Source organism: Octodon degus, unplaced genomic scaffold, assembly GCF_000260255.1.
Source record: "Octodon degus isolate 3935 unplaced genomic scaffold, OctDeg1.0 scaffold00095, whole genome shotgun sequence".
NCBI classification, from domain to species: Eukaryota; Metazoa; Chordata; class Mammalia; order Rodentia; family Octodontidae; genus Octodon; species Octodon degus.
This window is the reverse complement of record NW_004524671.1, coordinates 3283217-3310343: the sequence shown is the minus strand read 5'-3', so window position 1 is coordinate 3310343 and position 27127 is coordinate 3283217. Positions and strand designations below refer to the sequence as shown.

The following is a 27127-nucleotide window of genomic DNA, read 5'->3' as shown; positions in this document are numbered from 1 at the left end:
TAAAAGAAGGAATAGACGAACCTATAAAATAGTTTGATGTTATTTTCATTTAAAAATGCTTATATGTACCCTGAAAAATACTACATACATAGATCCACCAACATTCTGTCAGTGTATTCCTTGGCTGGTAAAATTGTATTTGCCTTTAAATTTCTTTCTACTCTACTTGAGTTTCACATAACTTTTCTAACCCAAGGGGGAAAGTTGTAGGACAGAATTGTTCCTGTGCAGCCATTCCTCTTCTCTGCTGACCGTCTGACTAAATGCTGTAGCCAGCCACCCAGGTGTCCAGGGGCAGCACAGCTGTGCAGGGGAGCCTGGGTTCCCTGGTATTCTCCCACCTCTTCTTTGTACCTAGCCGCCTTGACTTGGCCCCTCCTCCACTTCAGAGTCCATAGTGTCAGGGCTCCCATCCACCATGCGCCAGCTTTTGATCTGAACCCTTGCATGCCTTTGTAGCTGCCATCCTGCCTTCCCTTCTTGCCTTTCTCAGATATAGTCTTACGCATAATTGTCAACTTCGAAAACAAAGTTTTGAGCGCCCTGGCTGAAGCTGGTTTTACACACTTGAGTTTGCAGTGGTTAGTAGTTGTAACTTAAGCCAGCCACATCTAGTTTATATGCTGTAGCTTAAAAGATAATTGTCATTCTGTAGGCCAGTGAAAAGCGTGCTCGGGAGTAGATGTACTCACATATGCCCACATAGATCAGTAGGGATAAAGTTAAATGCCAGTGACACTATTCTTTTAGGAAAAATAGAAGAGGAATTTATAGATCTCATTATATATACAAGTCACTCCTGGAAGTATCCCCAACCCCACCCTGTGTGTACAGTTTAAAACTCCCCCCTGCCCAGTACAAACTGGGTGAAAAAAAAAATTATCTCAGGATAGAGTAAGGTTTTTAAAAGGGTTCCAGAAAGCTCAAGCTGTTAAAAAAAGGAAAAGATTCATAGTGTTTATTACTCAGTTGTGATGAGTAAGATGTATTCATAAAAAGATGTCTTCTAGAAAAGACAAGGCAAAAAGCAGAAGAAGGTGTTCACAGCGTGTATAACCAAACAGATGGTTATGATCCAGTGGTACCAGTTAAAGAGCAACTCAGAGTTCAACTTAAAAAAACAAAACAAAACCCCCTCAAAACTGCACCACAGCCAGAGCTCTTGAGACTCTTAAATGGAAGTTGCAGTCCTGTCCTGCGCGCTGATTCCCCGCATGCTCGCATTGTGCCTGTCTTCCGTGTGTCTCGGTGGCCGGCAGGCATCCTGTTCCCTCCCTGGTGCTAGCCCCTGTCTTGGGGCACTGTTCTGTTCTGCTCTGGGCAGCTGCTTTTCCCTTTGCTGTCTTAGCTCCCTGCAAGGTTCTCTCATTGCCAGTTGGCAGGTGTTGCTTCAGAGGTCGCCACCGCAGAGGGGCTGCTCAGTTGACTTGAACGGATGAAAGATTAGCCACCTTGCTGAGGAAGGACCCCACAGGGCAGCAGGTCCCTCTCTGGGCTGGGTGGTCGGCTTTGGGTGGTTCGTCCTCGTGCTGAGGCTGCTTCCCCGTGCCTGTGCCCTGCCTGGGACGTTGCACTTGCTGGTGCTCGCCTGGATCAGTGTTCCCACATTTCACCTTGAGCGTTGTGTGGGTGTGCAGTGAAATCAGTTCCCTGGCTGTGGTTACTCAGCATTTTTTAAAACAAAAATATATTAGATATTACAGTGTGCTGCACATAGTCATGTTCGGTATCATGAATTTCTTCTCCTTTGAAGTTTGTGCAGATACACACGTGCGTGCCCATGTGCAGCACGTGTGTAAGTTGTGACAGTGTTGCAGAGCTGCTCACTTAGATGGCTTCTGAGGCTTATTCCATTGCTTGAGTCCTAGGATCAAGTTCTGGTTTTTAAAAATACTGTGGGAAGCCTTTTGCTGAGTATAATCCCTTTGCTTGGTAACTTGAATGACTGTTGGTTTCAGTAAGACAGTGCGATTTCTGAAATTTTTCTCTAGTGTAAACAAACCTCCAGGAAAGTGTATTTCTGTTACTGATATGCCTAGATGTCCCTTTTCCATTAAACTTTAGACCAATTTAGAAAAAATCCTAACAGGAACATCCATGGGAAGGTTAGTAAATCAAATGTTTTGGGTTTTTTCTCTCTTGTTCTTTGGCTATCTCTCTGTGCGTGGAACGCTAACTTGGGATAGTGGAGCTTTTGGCGCAGGTCTCATGAAGGTTTTTTTGCTTTTCTTACTACTTGTCTTGCTTTTATGACCTATCCAGATATATTGAGGCCTGCAGAGCTCTGTGGTTTGTTTAGCATGAGGAATTCATTCTTTCAGTAATAATCTTTCACGGACTGCTCTAAATGTATATCGTTTTCCTGCAGTAAATCCCGTGTTGCAAACCATTGCGAATGAGTTACAGATGAGTTCAGTTTGAAAAGTTTCTCCTTTGTTCTCCTTCTCTTGCTTCTTCCCATGTACTACTTTAACTTTTAGCTTTTGGTAGAGGTGTCTATTAAGTAAGCAGAGAACTCCGATCCTGGGGCAGGAAGAGCCCATCTGATACTCAGTGCCCACCACAACTATGGGGAATTTGAGCAATCGAGCAAACACTATGTACTCATCAATTAGATTCACCAGGTGACATTTCTGCGGTGTTGCTTGCATCCTTGTACTCATGTACTTTTCTAAGTGCTGAACTGTTGGAAAGGAAGAGACGGTCGTACGATTTAACCCACCAGTACTGCAGTGCGTGACACCGTCCTACACACAGAAGTGTGATACAGTCCCTACTCCAGCGGGGTAGTTCTCTGTCATTTTTCTCCAGTTGTCCAAGGAAGATCCTTGATGCAGCTTTATTCCTCACCATTTTCCCTCCTCTCCAGGATTCATACACAAAGATCACCTTTCTTGTTTTCTCTCAATTTTTCTTTAAGTCTCGCACCCATTTTGTGTGGTGATGTTCGCATTTGAAAGATTGCACCCCTGTCCTTGGACTCATCCATAATTTGGGTATTTGGGGCTGGAGATAGAGGTCAGTGGCACAAGTGATTGCCTGGAAAGTGCAAGGTCCTGAGTTCGATTCTTTGTACCAAAAAAAAAAAAAAAAAAATTAGGTATTTACCTGATTTTTTTTATTGTTTTGACAAATTTAGGTTCAGGTTGGTTATTTGTTTTTAAGAGGAACACCACCTAATTGACTGCGTGTTACATTATTGGTGAAGCTAGGTAGTCTACAGGTGATATTTTGACAGTGTGAATGACCTGTTTTCCAGCAGCTTTTACCCAGTAGTTTTGGCACCTGTGTTGGAGCAGTCAATAACTTGGAATAGTGAAGTAGTAAATTTTAAAATATTTTTTTCTCTTAAATTAGTATTATCCTGTACAGCCTTGTTTGTTCTTTGTGTGTGTGTGTGTGTGTGTGTGTGTGTGTGTGTATGTATCCTGAATAATTGTACATCTCATATAATTCTCCCAGCAACCTTGAGGGCTAGGGTTTACTACTGCTCCCACTTTCTGTGCAGAATAAGGCTGAGGAACACCAAGTGACTAGCACTTGTTCAAACAAATGGCAAGGGATCCAGCTGCCTGGCTGTGGTGCCACTCTATGGCGCTTCTTGAGTGTTATCGGAAAGGAGCTCCTTTTTCAGCTCAGCCCCCACAAACAAAAACCATCTTTGCAGATTTGTCCAGATCAGAGGATGTTCTCATACGCCAGGGGTGCAGTTACCAGCCTCATCTTGAGCTTGTTCTGTCTCGGAGCCTGTCGATTCCTCCTTGCAGCTCCTCTCTAGGCTGCTTGGGCCACCTTGTTGCTCTCTTGGAAGAGCGACTTCTGGTTGGATGAGGACACATGTGTTCCGTGTGCCTAGCTCGACTTGTTGGTGGAAGCACGGTGTGTGTCGGGGAGCCAGCTGGCCCTGACTTCAGAGCCAGGGCTGCCCTGTAAGCCATTCTCTTGTTGGCCTCAGAATGCCCACAGTTCCACTTGCTTTCTCAGGTATCATGGTCTCTATTCTGGAAGCTTTTTCTTTAAAAAAGAAAACTATGATCCAATTCAGTCATTTATGATGCTGGGAATTTGTCTCGTGGTTTGGCAGTGGGGACCATCCTTTTGACATGGCCCTTTAGTTTAGATAGCCTTTTGCCTCAGGCACAATTATAGCAGGCTCGCTTTTCCTTTCTTTTCTTTTTCTAAAAAGAAATACAGACAGAGGCAGTTACTGGGTCCGTTGCTACAGGATATCACTGCTTCTGTGAAAGGTGATGCTGCTCTTTGAGGATTCTTCTGTTAAGAGCGTGGAAGAGATGAGGGATGGTGACCAAGGAAGCATCCACCGCGCTGCCTGGCTGCCAGGTGGAGGTGTCCACAGTTCCCAGGGGAGCAGCTGCTGCCGCTCTGTCCTCACCAGTTCCTGCTCGCTCGCGCTTCCAGTCAGCCAGCTTCCGGTGATCAGGCACTTGGGGGACCCTTCCACGAAAGGGCCTTCTTCATTTCACTGACAGAAAGCCAGCATTTCAAAAGACCTTTTTATGTGAATTTGAATTGTTTTTTACATTGTTACAGAAAATCCAGTACAAAGCTATTAAGAGAATTAAGGCTGTGTCTGCCACCTTACTGCTGCATAATTATTGGCTATTTTTCAAAATTAAATTAATTATAATTATCTTAATGGAGTACTTACTTGCCTAAGTTTAAATTTTGTTCCATTTTAATGTTTATTCTTTTGAATGCCTATTGAGAGGATAAAAGAAAGTTTGGTTTGTGTTGTAGTTTAATGTATGGATTTTGGTGGTTTCTGATGAAATAAGGCATCAGGAGATGGTAGTTTCTTAAGAAAGGTTGATGGGAAGAATTTTGCCTGGATATCAATTTTTTTTTTTTTTTTTTTTTTTGCATAGGTTTTCCCTCAGTTATGGTTACATAGCGTAGAGTACATTTGTTGTGATGTTTAATTGGCTCTGCAGTTCATGGAATCCAGATTCTTTGGCTTGCTTGGCTTTTTTGTCCTATCTAAAGTGAAAGTATGTTTAATTTGATGGTTTGTAATTATCTAGAGTGCTGATTTATATTTCAACAACAGATGTGTATTGAACTACGAACTCCTACATTTGCCTTCCTTTGGTCTTTAAAGGAGAGCGTTTTTTATGTTTAGGAGTGTGGTGGTGGTAGAGAGTGGGAAGCCTTTGCAGGCTAATTGCCCTGTGATTAGCACAGAGTGGGCAGAGATCCGAGGATTGTGGCTTCCAGTTTTGTAGGCAGTCCATTCCATCACACTACCTCAGCGCCTTGAAGTCACATCTGGAAAAACCAGATTCCTAGGAATCTACGTAGTGTTTTCCTCTGTTGACAGGACAGCTTACTCTTCTTTTTATTTAATTCTTGAACATTTCTTGACCTTTTGTTTTGGTGGTAGCAGGGATTGAGCTCAGGACCTTGCTCTTGCTCTTGCCAGGCAAGCACTTACTCCACTGAGCTATCTCCCCAGCCCAAAGTTGAGAAGGATTATTTTTGGGGGGGCTGTTGGGGAGCTCTGGCTTAGGCTGCCTTAAGGGTGAGTCTGGTGTGGCTTGTGGAGCTGAGAATTGAACCATGGTCCCCTGCGCCTGAGATTGCCCAAGCAGTTGACATTTGATAAATTTAGAATGTTTTCAATGGAGAGATTATGCCATTGATGACTTACTGCTTTTGTGTAAAGACGGTCTAAAATGCCTTATTGACTCATCATTATCAATTGTAATACACCTGACACTCTAGTTCTAGTTTCTGCAGTGAGGAATTAACAGAGCAGTTTATTGTAGCCAATAAATCCAGAAAAAAGTTGAATTTAGTGATGAAAGCATTTTAAAACAAGTTGTAACATTGCAGTATCTGTAATGTTCCATGTCTCTATTTTTCCCATACACCTTTTGAGGAGATTAAATCTCAAACTTACAGTTCATATTTTATCCCATTTATGCCAAAGATTGCAGTTCTAAAAAATTTTGCAAAAATATATTATGTTGTTTCATGGGTTTTCCAAAAGTGGAACACTAAGCATAAAAGGATTAAGATGAAAATTGGTCCTTTCCTGCACGGTGTCACACTCAATATGTTTTGTTTGATATTTTGCACTCATAATAATGGCCACCTTGTTGTATGGGTTTATGATACACCGTTTACTTTATTTTCCCTCTTAAAGCTCAAGGGGTATTCTGTTGCCATCCCTAAGATCTTTGAAAGGACTTTTGATACAGTAAGTGAAAAATTGAAACCTCTGTAGGTAATATCCAGATTTGAGTTCTAAGACACAAAAGTTGCATTAATGGATAACTAGGGAAGCCTGAATGAATTTTTAGTTTGGTTAATAGTAATAATGTGCTTGTGTTAATTTCTTTGTTTGGATGAATTCTCTGGTTACATAAAATGTTAGCAGGAGTAGAAGCAAGGTTATATGGGAACTCTGTTGTAGGAACTGAACTCATGAAAGCCTGTGAATATGTGGATCTATAAATAATTTTGAGTTCATAAAATTAGGGAAAGATTAGTGACAGTTGTACCTGGACCTGTTTATACTTTCAACATTAGCAATTAAATTAAAGCCCATCAGTAGAAATATATATTCTTCATATGGAGGTACCAAGGTCTTAAGTTTGATGACAAGAATGTCTCTTTAAGTTGTTGCTGTTCACTTTTAAATTTTCAAGATGAAAGTGTATAATTGACAACATCTTCATTTATTTAGTTTCATTTTAAATTCTGAAGAGAAAACCATCTACAAGAAAATAGTTAAAATTCATCAGTTTCTCCTATCACTAGAATAAGAAATACACACTAAGAATAAGAACTACTTAGTCACTGGGGGACAATTATAAGAGTAGCAATTTTGTCCCTGCTGTCTTGGGCTGTAAAGTGTCATCATATGCCTTGGCCTTCATGCTCTGGAGGCCTCGAGCCAGGTAGTCTCAGGGCTTGAGCCCAGGTGATTAGGATATTGTCCGGATAACATGGCGCGTGGGTGTGCAGAGTTACGCTGATGCTAGTTTGTAGGCGAACTTGAATGCTAAGAAACTTGAACTTTTAATTTTAGAAAAAGGGGGGATCTGTTGTTTTTGGAAGTAAAGAATAATCTTTGTAAGACAGCAACATTTGTGAACAAATGAGTCCTGTAAGGTAATTGACAGACAGGGTGTTTGAAGAGGCATTGTAAAGCATGAGCTACACTGAGATAAGTGAGTCAAACTTAGATATGTCACATGGGGGTTTTTCTGAAACACGTGAATGAGATGAATTGATGGCAGTATGACCTGCTCTCAGGGATACAGTACAGGCTCGGTGGAGTTGACCTGAGCTAATGTGGGTTACAAGCCCCACGTGGAGTGAAGGGCTTGTCACAGTACAGAAACAAAAGGAATTGTTTGAAAATTCACCAGAGTCCCTGATTGTGAATTTAGAGATACAGAATAAATGGTGACTGATAGCCCGAGCCAGTGTGTATGGCCTGGGAGCCTTAGTCACACATATTCTCACTTTCAGGAAATGCTGACTTGCCACGTAGAATCGTCTAGCAAGAAGTTAGACTAAGGGCAGGGAAGCTCAGGAGACGGGTGCGGATGTGAATTTGCACCCTAGGACTGAAGGAGAAAGGCCCTGTAGGAAGTACAACGGAGGAAATACCATGGAAATTGCCTCTGGGTTTGAAGCCTTGGAATTTCATCCTGAAGGGTTCAGCCCCCGAGAGGCTAGAGATAAAACTGAAGTCCTGGATCAGTCTGTGTGGGTGGCCCTCAGTTTCATGAGAACAGTGGGTCCAGGGACAGGGTATGAAGTGCTTGTGTGTAGCCAGGCCGCTGGCAAGCAGCGGGATCTGTGGGTTGATGCAAGTCTTTAAAGGTGTAGCTGTGTGATGCCTGAAGATGGTAAAAGGATGTTGTTTTCATTAAATTTGTCAAATGGCAGTTGTGCGTAAGCACTCCGTGAGGGGCACCAGAGAACATGAAAAGTGATTAAAATAAAATATGGTAGTATTGTTTCTGCCCTGAGTAAGTGCTGCCTCAGGTTCTGTTGATTCTACCTGGGTGTATCATCTGCAGCAACATGTCAGCAACTCTGGTATTGTACGTACAACTGGAAGGACATAGTCAGTGATGGAGGACATCTAGGAGATGTGAGGGAGAGGGGAAGAATTGAAGGAGCAATGGGAGAAAAGATCATGTGGCTGTGCAGGCCGGAGTCGGTCAGGACTGGATAGAAAAAGAGCCTTCTTCTAAAGTGGCAAAAGGAGGGGAGACCAGTCTGGCCTTCTGAGAACTCTTTTGAGGTCAGATCAGTTGAGGAGCTCAGGAAATCTCTACTGTCAATGTTGTGTGCACAACAGTCTGGGTTGTAGTTTTCTACCATTGAGAAGCACCTGATCTAATGGGAAAATGAGGTAGTTTGAAGGAATTGGTTTTGACTGAGAGGCTATTCTTTAAATGTTTAATGAAATGCATCTGCTAATATGTCAAATACTGTATGATTGTTTCAGTGTCTGCAGTTACCTAGGGTTAGGTTGTGGCACACCAGACTCAAAAGTTGAGAATCTAGGAGGGAGATAGAAGAGAGACCTGTGTTGGCTCTTGGAACTTCCCTCCCGTTGAACTCAGGGGTACAAAGTGTATGTGAAATATTAGGAGAATTCAGACAAAAAAGAACCCTTTCCTGCCAATACTTCAAACAAAGTTTTGAAATAGATTTGCCACTTATTTACATAGATTTTTTGTTTGGTGTTTTTATGTTATTTTTACACACTTAGAAAATACACTTGTGTGCTTGTACTTTTTTGGCGATAGCTAAGTGACAGTATGTAGAGAAACATAAAGATGATTTTGTCTATGAAATGAAGAACTACCTAATTCCAAGACTACCCATGTAGAAGAACCTTTGCCAGGGCTTTGCATGAGGGGTGCAGTCGGTTGGTGGTGGAGCTTGAGAACTGTTCGCGTTTTCAGTTTGGTGTACGTTAGCTCAGGCTTCTCTCCTTCATTGTACTGGTTATATTTTAAGTGCTCGTAGCCAGAAAATAGGAGAAAAGTAAAAAGGAGAAAATAATTGATATTATACTTTGGCTTTGATGGTCAGATATAGTAGAAATTGAAAAGTAATTTGAGAAAATACAGAAAAGTTCATTATTTTCTTTGAAAGGTTTCAAAGCCCTTGTTACTGTGCTAAATTTTTAGAAGCTGCTTCATGAAATCCTGCTTAGAAAGAAAAATGCAACAGGAACTCTTTGGCTATCGTAGGTTAGGCCTAAAGTGATTTATTTAAAGGCAGGAATTAACATTTAAACACTACAAATGTAAGTGTGAGAATCACCCAGCACTTTTTCTGGTGGAGTATTGTTAGCGTGGTTTGCAGCTAAAGAGGTTCCTGTTGAGAGATTTAACTCCTGCCCCCCCTGCTCCCCCTGCTTCCCCTGCTCCTTCTCTGCTCCTTCTCTGCTCCTCTCTGCTTCTTCTCTGCTCCTCCTCTGCTCCTCCTTTTACTCCTCCTGCTCCTCCTCCTACTCCTCTTCCTACTGTTCCTGCTCCTCCTCCTCCTGCTGCTCCTCCTACTCTTCCTCCTCTGGCTCTTCCTGCTCCTGCTGCTCCTCCTCTTTCCCCACCTGCCCGTCCTTCCCTTCTTCCTGCTCCACCTCCTGCTCCCCCTGCTCCCCCTGCTCCTCCTGCTCCTCCTGCTCCTCCTGCTCCTCCTGCTCCTCCTGCTCCTTCTCCTCCTCCTCTGCTCCTTCTCTGCTCCTCTGCTCCTTCTCTGCTCCTCCTTTTACTCCTCCTGCTGCTCCTCCTACTCCTCTTCCTACTGTTCCTGCTCCTGCTCCTGCTCCTCCTGCTGCTCCTCCTACTCTTCCTCCTCTGGCTCTTCCTGCTCCTGCTGCTCCTCCTCCTCCCCCACCTGCCCTTCCTTCCCTTCTTCCTGCTCCGCCTCCTGCTTTTCCAGCTCCTCCTGCTCCTCCTAATCCTCCTCCTGCTCCTGACCCTCCTCCTCCACCTCCTCCTCCTCCTCCTTCTCCTCCTCCTCCGCCTCCCCTTTTCCCTCTGAAGAAGCAGCTCCTCTGCAGCAGAGCTCGAGGCCGCTTGCTGAGGTCAAGCACTCCCATCCCAGCCTCTCGAGGGCTTTCTCTGTGTTGCCAGTGTGCTGGTAAAAATGACTTCAAACTCTTGTCAGCCCAGTTACTGGTGCATGCATCACAGTCCCACTCAAATAAACCTGTCACAACATAGAGCCGGCCGCTAGAGAAGAGTACAAGGGCAGGCCTCTAGCTTTTCATTCGAGCATCACTAAACGTGCGCAGAGTGCCCAATTATTTCAGCGTTATTGAGCAAGCCTACAGGAGGACCCAAGCCTTGCTACATTAGATTTTCCTTAGTAATTTACTCAAGTACCGCTGAGGACACTTAAAGGGCTTAAAAACGGTGGCTGCAACCAGCTTCCTTTTCTGGGCTGTTAATTCAGGTTTTCTCTTTCAAATTAACTCTGCCGCATGCTGTGCAGTGGCTCTGGGAGAACTGTTTAACACTAATTTTCTCAATTTTCAGCTTTTTTTGTTTAACATAACTGCTTTAACAGTTATTCATGTATATGTTTTGATTAGAAATGTATGATAGCTAGACTTTTTTTAAAAAAAAAACAAAATACTGGGGATTTTTAAAGATGTGATTTTGCAACTCTTAAAATTTAGCTGTCATTTAAAAAAAATATATCATTTACACTGAATGTCCAAAATGCCCAAATCAGAGCAAGAAAGGTAGCTTTTATCAATTCCACATCTTTCCCTCACTTCTTCAGAAATGCATATATTGGGGTAAGTGTTTCCCTCCTGAGTGCTAGCCTTTCTGCTCTCCATTTGCCACTCCTTTCTGGGGAGGGGGTAAGGAGTGAATGTCGGGGACAAATTCAATATCTGGGTCTGGTTGTTCACAGCAGCAACAACTCCAGGCTCAGCATTTGTCACATGGACATGGTCTGCCAGTACCGCTAACGCCGCACCCGTCGGGGCTTCAGCCGCCTGCCATCCCGCCCATTGGCAGCAGTGCCGGGCTTCTGGCCCTCTCCAGTGCCCTGGGAGGTCAGTCCCATCTTCCAATTAAAGACGAGAAGAAGCACCACGACAATGATCACCAAAGAGGTGAGCCGTGACTTGGGTGTCAGGCTGGTTCTGCCCACCTGATGCTGAGGGTAGGTTCTGGATGCCACTGTTGATGCTGTCTCTGAGTTAAATTTTACCAGTGGACCAAACAGTGGATTTCTGCTGGAAGGTGAAGTCATGATTGGAAGCAGTCATTTGCCAAGTGACACTTGGGCGGCTGGCAAAAATAGAGTCCCTAGAGGCAGAGAGGCCTGTTGCCTTTGCTGCCTTGCTACTTACTGCTGTTTCCCAAGTCCTAATCAGTAATGAAGTCCTGTGATGTCCAGCGGGTGAAGCCGTGTGTTCCATTAATTACTAATTGTAACCAGGTTTATTTTGGGGAAAGACTTACTGATAATGGTTTGTTCACTCTCTATTTGGCCAGATCAATTATTATAAATCCAACAAAGCTACACAGGGCCATAAAAATCGCACAGATAAGGAAATAATTCTCTTAATGTAGTAATTGAGAAGGTAGAAGGCGAATTAATGAAGTCAGTTGGCTTAACTACGCCTCTCACCTAGTCTGCGTGGAAGTGTTAAATCTATCTTAATTTCTTCCAATAAGGATAACACAATTGCTTATGCCATTAATTGATTTAAAGGCCAGTTGTGCTTCCTCTAAATTAGCTTCCTTCCTTCCCTAAGGAAGATGATGGAGCAGAGAAATTTTGGTGTGGCTCTATGTTTATATGTTCAATATGAATGATCTATAATAGCCAATGGCAAAAAAAAAAAAAAAAAAATTGCAAGATTACCTTGCAGTATTCCTTTAAAAAAAAAAAAAAAAAAATTGCAAGATTACCTTGCAGTATTCCTTTCTGGGAATTTACCTAGCACATGGGTGGCTCATTGGTCTGCAGGGCATGGTTCATAATTAGCAGCTCATATCTACTCCTGTTTCAGTGTTGTTAGTTACCATGCATTATAATCTTGGGTAAATTATTTTATCACATAAGCATAAATTTACTGTTTCTTATGTTAGAAACACTGTAATATTTGCCTTCCAGTTATCTTAATGCTGTGGTACAGAGTTGACTCATGAATGTAAATACTTTTATAAGTGGAAAAATCATTAAGATACACAAATAATAAGGTCCAGCTTTGGTCCTTCGGAAATTGTGTCGAAGGTAGAATGGTGCTTTGTGAAATCTGGTAGAGTCGTATTAATAATTAACTTCGTAGCACAGCTGACAGCTGTGCGATTTGTTTTTTAGCAGAAACCAAATTTGATAAATGCATGATTTTGTGTAAACTAACTGGTACTTTCTTTTTTCCTTCTTCCCGCCACTTTATCTGCTTGTATTGCTGCTGTCTTGCCTGTAGACAGAGACTCCATCAAGGTAGGACTCAAAATGTACAAATAAAGCAATGTTTAAAAGGGCTCTAAGTGATTGGGAGAAATCAAATCATAGATGTTTTGAGGTTTAATATGGTGAGCTATTACCAAATAGTTAGCTGACTTTCCAGCGTTGGGATGTTATTTTTGAAGATATGGTTCAATTTCTCTACCAGAATCAGATTTGGAGAGCAAAGTTTAATTATAAAATCAGGCTTATATTGCTCATTTTATTGTATCTTCTCATGTGAAAAAGAATAACTTCTCTTGGGCTTTGGCTATAAGATAATAACAAGAGACATAAATAAGTTGGTTTGTAAGGAAATGCATACCAGTTTCATTTCAAAACCAATTCTATTCTACAAAATTTATTTCCAGAATATTGTTTGGATGACATATAGTTCAGTGGAAGAGTATAGACTTGGCATGGGTAAGGTCATAGGTTTAATCCCTAGCACCCCAAAAGACATTTTTTAAAAATGCCATTTGTTTAAAAGCATTGCTGTTTACTAGAAAGCTATTGCTTTTTCTTTTTAACATCATAGTTTCCATTGTGGTAGTTAATTCTCTCTGTTTGCCATTGTCTTATCTACCTGCTGTATCTCTTTATGGAAAAGTAGTAGGTAAACAGGGAAGGTATTTAGGGTGTCATGGCTTGTATGTGCTTACATAAGGTCAGGGTGAGATATGCTAAAGATAACTTGAGTTCTTTACTGAGTAAATGGGAGAAGCACTCTGCCTTCAGAAGAAGTGAGTGGTGTGAAAATTGAAAGTTGCTTTGGTCACTTGAGCCAGTTGCAATGTAAACACACTACTGTGTTATGCATGATTGTTGCATGTGTCATTGAATTACTTCTTGATTATAAAGAAAAGGCAGTTCTCATTTGTAGCGAAATTATAGATTCTGTCAGCTCTCCTTTCGTGTTTTACAATATTTAATGTTGTGGAATTTAGTCAAATCTCTTGCAGTTTTTAACTCAACTATGTGTATGAGGACTAAAATCTTTCCCTGCAACAATCTGTTTGTTTACTTCTTGTCCTTTACAATAAAACAAACATTTCTAAGAGTTTTAAGGGTTTTTTTTCTCCCCCATAAATAGTGGAAAATACAAATTGAGTGTATCTGTTTTACCCTTCAAGAAGTTTTATTTGAAAGGACGTTGCAATTCCATATGAATATCAACATTTACAATTGAAACTGTATGCATTATATTATAGAAATATGTGTGTGTGTGTGTGTGTGTGTGTGTGTGTGTATACTTAGATTAAAAAAAAAAAAAAAACAAAACTTAAGTACTCCACACAAGCAAGGGCAGTGGCCAGAAAATTGCTAACAGCCCTAGGAAAGCCTGTCTGGTTATCCTGAGGCTGTGCTCTAAACTATCCCCTGGTTTCTTGTGTTATATACCTCTAGGCAGGCCAGTGAATTAAGCAAAAGCCTCCTCATGCCCCACGCCTAGCAGACTGAAAATATTTATACTGTGGTGCACATGTTTATGTCAGTTACATTTTAGATTTCCTCATGCGAGAGTTGGGTGCATTCTAAAGTCTTCTGTAATCATTCACAGTGAGTCTATAAGTGCTTGGTAGCTAGAAGCCAGGGGAAAAACAAAAAGGAATTGGAAGTGGATGGTTTCGCCTTGATTTATTATGGAATGGTGACTGTGGGGAGAAGGGTATTCTCAAATTCAGTTGCATTTTATCACGTCTGGGTTGTGATGCCTTAGATCTGTGAGGCGAAGGAGTTGCTGATTTTCTTAAATGTGGCCAGTGAGGCTCAGCAAAGCAGCCCTGTTGCTTATTCCGTTGATCATCCTTACCCTCTGCTAACTGGTTCCTGGTTAGGAGGGGCTTTTAAGATTGTCACCTTGTGACTGGAGTGGGTTTTTATCAGTCAGAGTGTGCTGGTTGCCTGCAGCTGGAATTGGGCTTGTATGAAATAATTTATTCACAGAGGATAATGCTCCTTAACATTTAACAGGTAATGAACGTGACATAAATTTCCTTCTTGCTTTTAATTTTTCCCTTTCCTCTTCTAATGTGCAAACAGGCAGCTCTGGTACTCTAAATAATAAGTAATTTTTGGCCATCTGTCAAAAGGAAATTTCAATACAAATTTAAATTAATGGTGCCTGAAATTTTTTATAGCTCCTCTAAAAGCCTCTAATGTGCAGAAAATTCCAAATCTGCTGGTAGTAATTAGTGTTGCATGTAATGAGGATGTGGGCAGTGTTATACAGCCCCATTGTAACATTTTGATATGGTAGCAAAATTTTGATTTATACAGGGTCGTGGATGAGTTTAATTGTGAGAGACACTTTAAAATGTTTTCTTGATTTTACAGATTATTAAACAGGGCAGATTTCAGGGTAGTGTATGAAATACAACTTTAAGCTTACTGTAAAGATTCAGGTGATTAAAATGCTTAACTTCTAGGTGCCACGTGAAATGAAAGAAATCACTTGTTAAATTGTTGGACTTTTTCCCTCTTTTTCTTTTCTCAGAAGTTCTGTGGTCACTAAATCACACACTATTGGCTTTATTGATCTTGTTTTCTGTAGCTCTAGTAGCCAAGTTCAGTCCTAAGCCTGTTATTTGCAGACTTCTATCTAAAGTTTTTCAACAAGTGTAGAAGGTAAATATGGACCTTAGGGAGAAAGTGCCATAGGAGTCCAGGGATCTAGTTCCTTGGCGAAAAGAAACTAGAATAGTGTATGGAGCAGGGCTCTTGAAATAAGGGCCATGACCCCTGCAACCTCGCTTATCAGTCACTGGCTACCCAGGAAAACTCTGTGGCCAGTGTGTGTGTTACTGTTGAGGCCTGAAATTAGTGAGAAGTTCAGACTGTGGTCTACTCTTACCCTTAATGGTAGGATAGAAAGCCCAAATTTAGCTCTTGGGCAAGCCCACAGGCTGGGTTCCTGTTCTAAGTGGGGCTTTCTCTTGGAACTGATGACACACTGCCAGTCCTTCCTGCTGAGAGTGCAGGGGTGGAAATGGGTGGCATCAGAGTTGGCGTCCCCCGTGCTGCCAGGAGCCTTTCGGTCGGGCCGGAGGTGCTGGTTCACGAGCAGGGTCATGTGCCATGAGTTACCAGAGCTCAGATCCCTCTTCAATGTTCATCCAGGAAGGGCTGAAATATGGGTAACGGTTCAGAACGTGGAAGGCCCAATTGCCTAAAACTTGGTAGGAAGTTGGGAAATTGTAGTTTTGTTACCCTCCCAGAGCCTCTAGTGTTCTCACACTTCTAATGTAGGCACCAAAATCAAGACTTATCTTACATTCAAGTGGCAGAATTCATTGTCCTCAAATATTGATTAGCTCCGTGACTTCTCCCAAGTTGCTGCCACTGTCCATTTTTATTTTTGCATCCACTTCCGGTCTATGTCATCTGCTATCTTGAGGCAGTAACCTTCTCTCACTTGACTTGTGCTTTCCCAAATTGATCTCCAAAATCTCTATACCAATTTAAAACACTGACTGTCATGTTTGAGTATGTTGTTAGTGCACCGATAGCAAGCTCCATAGCTTTTGTAATTTTTGCTAGTATAATGAGTCTGGACAGTGCGCTTTTTTAAAATTTGCATATGATTTTCAAACTAAATGCTTTTTCTGTGGGCGTGTGTATGTGAACTTTATCCTCTCTGAATTCTTTTTTAGTTGAGGAAAGGCTTTCATAATGGTTTGTTTTTACTTGTGTTTAAGGCGGTCCCTGTTGATTCTGCTCTGTATGTTGGTGTTTGCTCGAGGTGGGCAACTCAAGCATCACGTGTTGCAATTCTGTTTTCCCTGTCACTCTCTGTTAGCAATAAAGATTTATCAGTGGGAAATTAGAAGAAGGTTATTTTTGTGTGCAGGTTGAAGTGTGTGATTCAGAGCAGGAAAGCACTTTTGCCTTATTAGCTGGGTGTTACAGGTGAAAGTCGGTCGTTAGCCTGAATTAGAATTATCAGTCCTACTTGCCAGCTCGCTTTGCACAGGAAAGCTTCTTGGTCGAGGTGCCGTGCCAAGGTCTTGTGTAACCTGCGTGCCTGGCTGTTCGCGCCACACCTGCTTTCCCTGTCACGAAGAATACTGTGTGGAAGGAGTGTGCTTTTATCATGTTTAACCCTTTGCAGTGCAGAGAAGAAGCCCCTTTAAAGAGGAAATAGGGGGCCCACAAAGTTTGGGTTTAACACTCCCTTCCCCTCATATACTCTCTTAAGATAGGAATGTTTCCTTTCAGGAGAAAGCTTCTTCCTTAGATAAATGTGCATTTCTGCCGACTAAAAAGACACATTGTAAAACAATCAAAGATGTGAAATTATGGAAGGCTCAATTTAAAAGAAAGGACTGAGTGAAATCAATAAATCACAGTAAGCAAAACAAGCAAGGCAAACTGTAGTGGACTTGGATTTAACACCTGTTTTTCCCTGGATCTTCACTAATTGAAGAGGTTCTCTGATCTACTGCATGTGTAATGCCTACCTTAGATTTTGCCTAATTGGTGTCACACTTACTTTATTTCATTCCTTGTGAAAGTTTTAAAGGTGTGAAGGCCTTGCCTGAGGTCACATAGGTAGTGTCCTTCTCAGGAAAGCTCTTTGAATATTTCAGTCTTATTCTTTGTTATTAAAAGCATGAGTACAAAGTACTAATGTAGTACAAATATATATGTATATACATGTATAAAATGTTTATCTAGCCAGTAAAACAAAGAACTTACATGCATCCAGTGCCTGTGTGTAGGAGTTGTAATACTGAAATACATTTTCATCTATTTCTTTCTCCACAACAATCCTTCAATCTCAATCTCCTGAGTGCTTTGATTATAGGCATGCACCACCATGCCCAGCATAAATGTTTAAATTTTTAAAAGGTATTACAGTAAAAGATCCATTGCTGTTAATCCCCGTTGGAACTCTTTTCTGGCTGTGGACACACCTGCCATCATTTTTGCCACCTTCTGAAGCGGTTCTGTGAGCCCACTTTCATGTCTACAGTTCTACTGTTGTGGCTGCCTCAGTCTCCTGAATTGATTTGAAAGCTTACCTTTCATGATCATTTCTACTTTGGGGACGAGCCACAAGCCCCATGGTGCTACCTCAGGAAAACAAGGCAGCTGAGAACATGCTTAATATTCTTAGGAGCCTGCCTTGGCACTGGTGACACTCAGCAGCGGCACTGGCTATGTTTTTGATCCTGCCTTGGAAGTCACAAGTGAGGACGCCCACAACTGCTTTAGAAAGTGACAAGAACAAAGGGATGCTTGTAATGCAAGGGGGAGCATTTGGAAGGACATTAATGACACTGTTATGATTATCTTACTGTAATGATTACTTTTAAAAGTAAACATTCACTGTACTTTTGATCATACCTCATTTTAAAAGCAAATTCCAAGTAAATATGCCCTGTGCCCTCAAATACTTTGTGTAAAGCAAACACATTTCTCTAACTAATGGTCATATATTTTAGATTACCGTAATGCCTTTAATCTCTTAGTAAAAATAATTACTTGATATCTCCTTATATCTACCCTATAATTCAACTTCGATTATTTCAAGTAATTAACTTGGGGCCAAGTATGTAGCTCACAGGTACAGTGCTTGCCTAGCTTGCTAAAGGTTCTGGGTTTAATCCTCAGTGCAAGGGGACAGTGATCTGATTAAATTAGATCCAAATAAGGTCAGTGCCATTTTGTTGTGGTAATTCGTAGCTCTCTATTCATCTGAGTCCCACCTTTTAGAATATTTATGATACTCGCTAATTCAGTAATTTTCTTCTCAGACTAATCCTTGCTTTTCCTCTAACACTTTTCCACAAAAAAGATGAAGATTCCTGCCTTCAAGCTACTCAAAAATGTAGTGAGAAAAAATCTTAATGGGGTACGAGGAACCAAGGAAGCCAGCCATAAGGAAATAGGGGTATTTAATATATTTTTCACAGTCTTATTTGAAAATACACTTGAAAAAGCCAGTCTTATATTTGGACATTATTTTAAAATGTCAAACACATTATAGTGTGTATGTATAGCACAAAAGACACAGACAGGACTCTGATGATAATGAACACAGGTTCCTAGACATTTTACTCATTGATATTGGTAAAAATCACTGTTCAAACTTCTGACATTGTCAGTCCTACAGATAACCCACTGCTATTATGGGCTACTGGACTACATTGGATTATTTTGCTGAATTCATGCACCTGCAATATTTAAATGGCAAGGGAATACCCATCTCTGACAAAACTGAACCAAAAAAGGGGATACAAATGAAGGACCTGTATCTGTATCTGTATATACAAAATAGCTAGGATCGATAAACATCTACTTTCTCTTAATTCAATGAGAAGAAAGATTTGTACTGATAGTGTTTGGGCAGGATATCCTGTCTGCATCTTGTACTATGAATAACCACTGTGAAAACAATACACAATGTATTAATTATTGAAACTGCCTAATCAGCTTTGAAACTGTCTCATTGCTATTTGTTTCTCAATAAAATTAATTAAAAACATTCACTGTTTGTCAACACGTACATACAAACCTAAATTAAAATACAATGTTAATTTGAGATTAAGTATTTTAGTATTATGGTTGTTTCATTGAAAAGAGCTGTTTGAGAAAATAAAAAAGAGGTGTTTGTCTGTACCATGTGTTTTACAGTGTGTTGTTACCTTACCAAAGAACAATCAAGAACTTTCATTCTGTTGGTTTATAATGCAGAAATTTGTTCAGTATGAATTGATCCCTGCCTCTAGCCACGTAAGCTGTGTGAAATGTAACAGGTGCCCTCGTTCCACCAACAGTGATGGTTTGTATATGGGACAGATGAGTGCCTGTCTTTGGGGCATAGCTGGTCCTCAGGTGGTGACCCTGAATGGACCGGGTGTGACTGGGGCAGAAGCACTCATTTGGTGGCTCCCTTCTCCTTAGGCTGCTGAAGCAGAACAAATACTACTAATTACCAGGGCTGAGCTGTTTGTCAGGTCTGCCTGCCCCAGCCCTTCGAGGCAAAGGTGGTTTCATTCTTCTCTCCCTTATACTAGAACTCTGCTACTAGACATTTTCATCCTGCCTTTGCTCTTAATTACAATGCATTTTACAGTTCTAAATTAATACCATTAAGTCCATGTTTTGACATTTTAAAAGTTTTTAGAGAAGTGCAAGATTTATTTAACTGGCACTTTAATTTCAAAACATTTGTTTTTCAAAGGGTAGATAATTCTCCCAGTAAAAATATTCCCAAGAATTGTTGATAGTCTTTTCTTTTTTAAATCTATGTTCTTATAGTAACTGTGGAAATGATCATAAAATCTCCTGGAAAGATGTCATACTTTTCTCTATCCTGAATTTCTGCAACACATAGTGCTTTTCTTTTCTCATGCTGAGGCAAAATACCCAAGGTTAAAAGAGGAAAGATTAATTTAAAGGCTCACAGTTTGTAGAGGTTTCAGCCCACAGTCAGCTGCTCGCAGGCAGGGTGGCATGGTAGAGGAAAAACAGGTCATGGCAGGCAGAAGGCAGCGAATCAGCAAGCGGCAGCAGCAGAGGCAGCCTTCTTTCTGTCCTTTATATCCCCCCCCCCAGTTACCGCCCTTAGATTACCCCATCATATGCTTACTGTCATTGTCACCCATTCTAATCCAACAGCCTCTGAAAAGCCCCACCTATGGCCACATGAGGCTTTGGGGGCACATTTAGAGATAAACCATTGTCAGCCACTTAGCTTTTCTCTAAACTGTGTATTTTGTTCTCTAATTTTATGAATTAACACCTATTTTCTGTGTTTAAAACCTTATGCGCTTGGGGATCACCACTAAAGGAGTCCTAGTTTTGGACTTGGAAAATCATGCATAATTACTACCATGGCAACTGCCTTATGCCAGCAGGCCTAATGATGGAAGGACTGTTAGGAAGTTTCCTGGGGCCCGAGAAGTACTTTTTGAATTCTTCAAATATATTTGCTGTTATGTCAAATTAATACAGTGATTTCAAGACTAATGCTGCTTAGATTAAACAAAATGTTAAGAATTACAACTGAGTAGTTGTTTTTGTTTGAACCAAAATACTAAGCAGTATGTCACATTCCTTTATCATAGTGTTGATTAACTGAAACAAATCCAATATTTCCATTTATAATAAAATACACTGCTTTAAAACCCATTTTAGGCTGTAGCTACTGTTACTGCTTTTAAGAAATTGCTGTTTATTTGGAGATAGCTGTACATGGTGAAGCTGTACCATGCTGCTGCCCCTGCGTTCGGCGGTGCACCTAGTGTTGCCGTGCTGGAAGGCAGGCAGTGTACACACACGCGGCGTGCTCACACACTGTCCACCTTTCTTTTTTCACGGTTGACTGTTTCATCCCCTCTTTGGCTACCAGTGTGAAAAGCTGATACTTTTCTCTCCCTCTCCTGTCTCTCCTTTTACTGAATTGCAGACATTAAGATGCAAGTTAAAATGTCTTCAGTATACTTACTGTAAGTGAACTTTCCTAAATCTGATGAGGAACCTGGGGTGTGTGTGTGTGTGTGTGTGTGTGTGTGTGTGTGTGTGTGTAAATAGTCTCATGATTTAATTATATTACACTCTAAAGGATGAAGTCTTTTTAAAATTGGTACCTTTTTGAGATTCTGGCTGCTCAGATTTGAGGAAAAAAAAAAGGATTGAGGGTGGAGAATAAGTTTTTGATGCCACCCAATAAGAGACATTATAGGCAACATAATAACTCCCCAGTTTTTATTTATTCCTCCTTATGGTCGTTTTAATCTGGAAAATTTTGAGAATTCTATTTAGCTTTTCTAAAACTCCTGTTTTCTTGAGCGACATTTGGCCTTTTGAACAACAAAATAAAATTGGAAATGCTAATGTTTGGAGCCAACTAAAGGAGGAAAATAAAAATGTCACCATGGTAACAAAGCTGCTTTCTAGATGGTTTCCTAAGATATGCCTGAACTAGAAGCAGATGTCTGATTTGAGAATCTTGCCTCCTTCAATGTAAACAAATAACTTCTGGGCAGGTGTTGGAAATAATATGGAAATCCTATTAAGGGGCCCCGGGTTCCTGTCAGTCAGGAAGCCCATCCACAAAAGGGCTGGTTGTTGCATAAAGGAGCAGAGTAAATTCTCATTAGGCTTGAGCTTTTCCCAGGAAATGATTGTCTCAGTGTGTTCTTTCTCCTGTGAATCTGAATGTAAGCTGTTGCGTCTATTGATCTATTCAGTGGCTTTATTTTTCTCCTCTTCATCCCAGCTCTTCCCTTCTTGCTGCCAGCCTATATTCTCCCCTGCACCCACCCCCTCCCTTTAGATTAACACTTGATCTGTGCTACTGCCTTGAGAGTTGTGACATTTGTGATTTTAACCTCTCAACCTGGGTGGGGATGAAGGGGGGCGGGGGACTTAGTCTTGCTCCCTGGGCCTCTTTACATAGATCCAGACTGATTGAGTGATGGGACCTGGTGTGGAGGGCTTTGTCTAACTGCACAGTGAGACTGTCTGTCTTGTGTATGTTTACTTGAAGTTATATATTATTTTGAATCAAGCAGAAACTGGAAGTGTGAAGCAACAGCTTTGCAGGGTTTTTTAAAAACTTTAGTTGTCTGGCAAACCTCTAAAGGCTTTGCAGTCCAATATGGTAGCCATTAACCATGGGAGACTTTTAAAAAATCAGTCAACAGGAAACAAAATTTAAAACCTAGGCTTTGAATGTCACTAGCCACCCATCAAGTGACCAATAATAGCCCCATGTGTCATGCAGTAAACCTACAGCAGTGGTGGAATGTTCTCTGGGATGGCACTGAGACTGGCCAGATGAGCCTGCTGCTTCTGCTGTTCCGTCCTGTTAAAGTAGACTTCCTGGTAGCAGAAGCTAGCTTCTGGGTGTTTAGAAAATGATGAGCGTGTGTATGTCTCAGCTTTGCGACTGAGGGTTCGGGGGCATGGTATGGTCAGTTGCACTAATACAGTGATTTCTAAATAGTTTTGAACCTTTTGTTCCTTGTCATGGGACTGGTTGAGCAGTTTAACATGGGTTTTCCCAAAATGGACCCTTACAATATGCATTTTTAATGTTTCCAGATAGAAAACTGTGGCATTGTAGTGGGAGTGGGGGACAGGGGCGGGACGCTAAATATAATGGTGCTCTTTATAATACTCAGAAGGTTAAACGTGGATAAGCACAAAACAAGGCTTCAGAAAAGCCACACTATTATTATGCAGCATTTCTCGGACTATAGTCCCCGAGACGCACTTCATAAAGCCAATAAAGTGCGCACTGGTGGTCTCCTGTTGCCCTAGCAACAGACCATGGGGCACAGTGTGTGTGAAATGCATGAACATCTGTGAATTAATCTTTTTTAGTTTGGTCTTTTCTTGGCCTTGATTGGGCCAGCCAGGCTGGTGCCTGTGTCACTGTGGAGGGGTGATGTGGAGTGGTCCCTGGGGCCTTACTCTAAAGCGTGTGGTGGGATGGAAAGTGGAGGGAGCTTTACCCTGGGTGTGCATTCAGCAGCAGAGGGACTTAGCCTGACAGCACTCTTGGCAGGGTGTGATTAGCTTGCTTTCTGGTGCATGGGAAAATGAATGAAAAATTTTCTAGTCAATCTGGACATTATTGGGCTGCCCTAAAAAAATAATCTGCAGCAAACACTAAAATAATCACTTGTGTTTTTATGCCACAGTCATTAGAACTTGAATCTCTTTGAGTTGTTCCACATCCTTGGCCCAGCCCCCTCCTTGGAGATTATAACTAAGCCACATTGGACTGGCACCAGTCTAGGACCCCTGACATGAATGCTAAAGCTGGAGTCTTTTGATAATAAAACTTGGCCGTAGCATAGTCTGACGTTATTTAGGGGACTTTTCATTTTTGCCCTTGGGAAGCAACATGGGCCTGGACTTGACTTTCTCCTGTTTGCTGCTGCCTCCTGCTCCCAGCAGGGTACAGCTCTGTGCACTGGTGCTGCTGTGTCCAGCGCCTTTCAGTGGAAGGTGCTCAGCCATCATTTTTAGTTTCCTTCTGTTTTCTTTTTTTCTTCTTCCTCTGCTGTTTTATGACACGCCCCCCCATCTTCCTTATGACTTTATACTCTGCTTCATGGCAAAGAATTAAAAAAAAAAAAACCTATGAAATATTTCAGTGAATGTAGTCTATTTGTTTAATATTGAATATAAAAAAATTATTTAGTAAATGCATTAAGACAAAAAGGATGATTTGATTTGCTTGATTGCCATTAATACTGAATGGCATTTGAGTAGGGACAATTACTTGTTAATTCTGTTTTCCTTTGAATACTTTTTCGGTATGCATGCCTGCAATCCCAGCACTCCGGAGACTGAGCATAATTATGAGTTTTGAAGCCAGTCTTAGCTATAAGGAGAAACCCTGTGTCAAAAACAACCAATAACCTCAACAAATAGTTCTTGATTTTTCTGAGAGACAATTAACCAAAAATTATTTTAGTGGTTCTGACTTTGAAACCTGTTGGTGTTAATAGTTGAACTTGAAAATTGAGCAGTGTAGTCTAAATGAAGTACTTAAAGTTCGTGGGTATTGGTCTGGGAGCTGGAAGACCAACAGGCCCGCTTCATGTCAGTGGGGTACATAGTAAATACTGTAAACCGCCCTTTTCTTCAAATAATTTTCTTGTGAAAGTATAGCACTAAGATGTGCTGTCTTCAGAGTAGAATATAACCCATTAGTGGCTCTTTCCACTTCACTACTTTTGAGTCCGAAATTCTACTGGTTTACGATGATTGGAGGCCTACGTTGGAAGGCAGTCTTTCCAGGAGGCTGGCAGAGCTGATGTGCAAATACGTGCAAACATGGAACAAACACTGGTGGTGATGCTGGTGGTGACTTTTCGTAGACTCCCATCTGCATGTGTGCATTTTATTCAGATTCAGAAAGTGTTTTGTGGGAATCAGCAAAACAATTGGACTATGGTTCTCCCCCACACACCAAAAACAACCCTGCCATCTGATCTATTTGAACACCTTCTCTTTTCAGATGGTTTCTCTAATTTAGGGGGAGAAAATGTTGTATTGCTTCTCTTATTCAGCTCAGATGGTATTTTCTCTTTTCAAAAGTATTTTTTCAAGTTGGCAACTTTTCGTTGTTACTTGAAGCCAACCTCAGAAATAGAACAGTTACAGGGAACATTAGAAACCTTCAGAAGGAAGTAGAATTTTCAAGTTTTGTTTCTTGTGTCTTAAACTACTGTTTGTTTTTAGGAAGCACATTCTTTATGCCATGAACTAAAAACTCATAGACCCTCAAGGTAAGCGCTGAAAATTCCAGCCTTAAGCAGTGGCGAATGAGCTGGCCGTATGGGAGGGAGAAGAGTTGCATGTGACCGGCTGTGAATCTCTGCTGTTCCTTCCGCTGTGTTTGACAGTGAGTCTCAGCAGCAGTGAGTTTGCAGCTTAGATGTTTGAAGGCTAGAAAACGGAGAATACACATAGTGTAGAAGAAAAACATCTCTAGCATTCCTATTTTTATCATTGCTGTATATACTAACTTGGCAAAGAGCAGTAATTCTTGAGTTTTATTTTGAACTGTGTTTTGAAAGTAGTTATAGAAGTGTAATCAACAATTTAATTACTGTTGTGGATATGTGATCAATAAAAGTCAAAGCATTGGAGAGAAAAAAATTCTCTTGTGGTTTCAACATTTTAAGATAGTGCTACTGAAAACTACCTGCTGAACATCCTGTGGGGCCTATGCCCAATATCTGTGGGGCCAGGGAAGGAGTCCAGAGGGAGGTCATCACAGTGTGTGTCCTAGTCTTTAAACGATAAATATCTAGTTATCTGCTCTACCTTCAGGATGATCTGAAAGAGTAGGTTTCATGAATAACTTGTCAGCCCTACCCAGGTGTGTTTGTGTGCAGCTGTACTCTTGGCACTCTGGGAGGCTGAGGCAGGAGGATTTTAAGTTCCAGACCAACTTGGACAGTGTAGAGACTTAGTGAGACACTGTCTCAAAATCGAAAAGGGTGGTGGATGTACCCACTGACATGGCTCTCAGCACCCCCAGAATGCGTTTTTTTAAAATATTTTGTTAGGCTTTGAGAGTTCATTGCTGTATTCAGTTAGGCTCTCCCCTTTGCTTTTTCCTTGCAGACACCTGGTTCTTACCTCAAATTTCATTGCAGCCTAAGGTACCTTCAAAGGTGCAGCTCAGTCTGCCCAGGGAGGCCCCAGAAGGCGTCAGGGGATACCCTGGAGTTGGGCCCAGGGCTTTGGGCAGGCAGCGAGTCTCAGGGTTCTGGCTCACAATGCTTTGTTGGAGAGGTGGGTGGGTCACTGTAGGCCCGTTTACTTGATCCCATGAAATGACCCTCAGCCAGCCAAGGGCCCAGCCCAACTCAGAGCCACTTACTTGCCCTCTGGTTTGTGAAGTTTCACAGGCTGTATATCTTAGAGGAAAGAAAGGGAAAGTAGAACTTGGAACTGTTAAAACATCTCAGAATAATTTTTGTTGCATGAATTTTTGTTGCATTTTAATCAAAATTAGTCAGGTTCTAAAATATATAAAATATTAGGAACAGGTACCTTTAAACTGTACTTTGTAGTTTGTTTATGAATATCTAACTGTGCTTTTAAAAATACACCATTACAAACTCTAACCTTGTATTATACCCATCAGAAGAGCTAGTAAAAGAAAGGATGCACTTTGAGCTCAGCAAGGGGAAGCTTGTAGTAGGCCAGGGGCTTGGCAGTTAGTGGCTTTCCACTTGGCCTACTAGACTGGCCCTGTGAAGCTTGGGTGGTAGTGAAAAATGCCCAGCAAAGGTTAGACCTAAAAGGATTAGTCATGAAAACCAAGTTCCCTAGGCTGAGGATTATCACTGTGAACTAACTGGGGTCATGGTTTCTCCTTTCATCTGCCTTTGTTTCTTTCCTGCACTTCTGCAATTGGGCAGCTGGAAGTGCCGCAGAAATACTTGAGGAGCTCTGTTTAGTAGTTTACGAAGAAAGTCGTTAAATAATTCACATAACAAATGATTAGACAAGCACTTGTCCATCTGACTGAAGTATTCTTCATGTTTGCCCAAGCAGCAGAGGAGGTGAACAGTGGATTCCTCCTCCACGGGGTATACAGTGGCAGTATTGACCCATCTAGTTATTGGGTTTCAGCCTTTTGTTGACATTGTTGTAAATGAAAGCAGCCCAGACAATCTCCGAGCAGCTGGGCTGGATAATTGTGAAGGATTCATGCTTGTTGCTGTTACCCCTAGTGTTTGCAGTGGGTTGTTTGCTTTGACTTTTGTTGAACTGTTGACAAAAGCATTAGATACAAATGGGAACAAATAAAGTGGTGAGATGCCAGGAGGGCTTGGCAGGAGCAGTGGTTTTCATTCTGACTTAAATGGAGAATGGCGGAACTTATCTAGATGGCAAGTAGAAGGTGTATTTAATGTGTGTTATGTGTGTGGAGTGGTTTTCTTCTCAGATACCAGACTGGAAAATGGCTTGCTAAGTACTTTGGCTCACCGTGCTGAGAGAATCAAGAAGGTCACCTTGTCCTAACCTTTGAAAAAACCACGCTCTATTTAGGATTGTCAGGTGTGTTTGCCAGCCAAGAGTGTTACAATAGAAATGTTTCTGGGTTGCCTCTGCTTGACTTAAAAAAAAAATTTGGGCTGTGGAGATGACAGGCATGACGTAAGGT

At 41.4% G+C, this 27127-nt stretch overlaps 1 protein-coding gene across 1 annotated transcript in view; it reads left to right on the top strand.

Moving 5' to 3' along the window:
• The window catches only part of LOC101570576 (transducin-like enhancer protein 4), a gene marked incomplete at its 5' end in the record, with an annotated part of 147795 nt that overhangs the window by 60409 nt on the left and 60259 nt on the right, over window positions 1-27127 (top strand). Inside the window, 2 exons of the mRNA XM_023722988.1 lie at window positions 10924-11128; window positions 12455-12471. Coding sequence (XP_023578756.1) covers window positions 10924-11128; window positions 12455-12471 — 222 coding nt within the window. The remainder of the gene's footprint in view (window positions 1-10923; window positions 11129-12454; window positions 12472-27127) is intronic.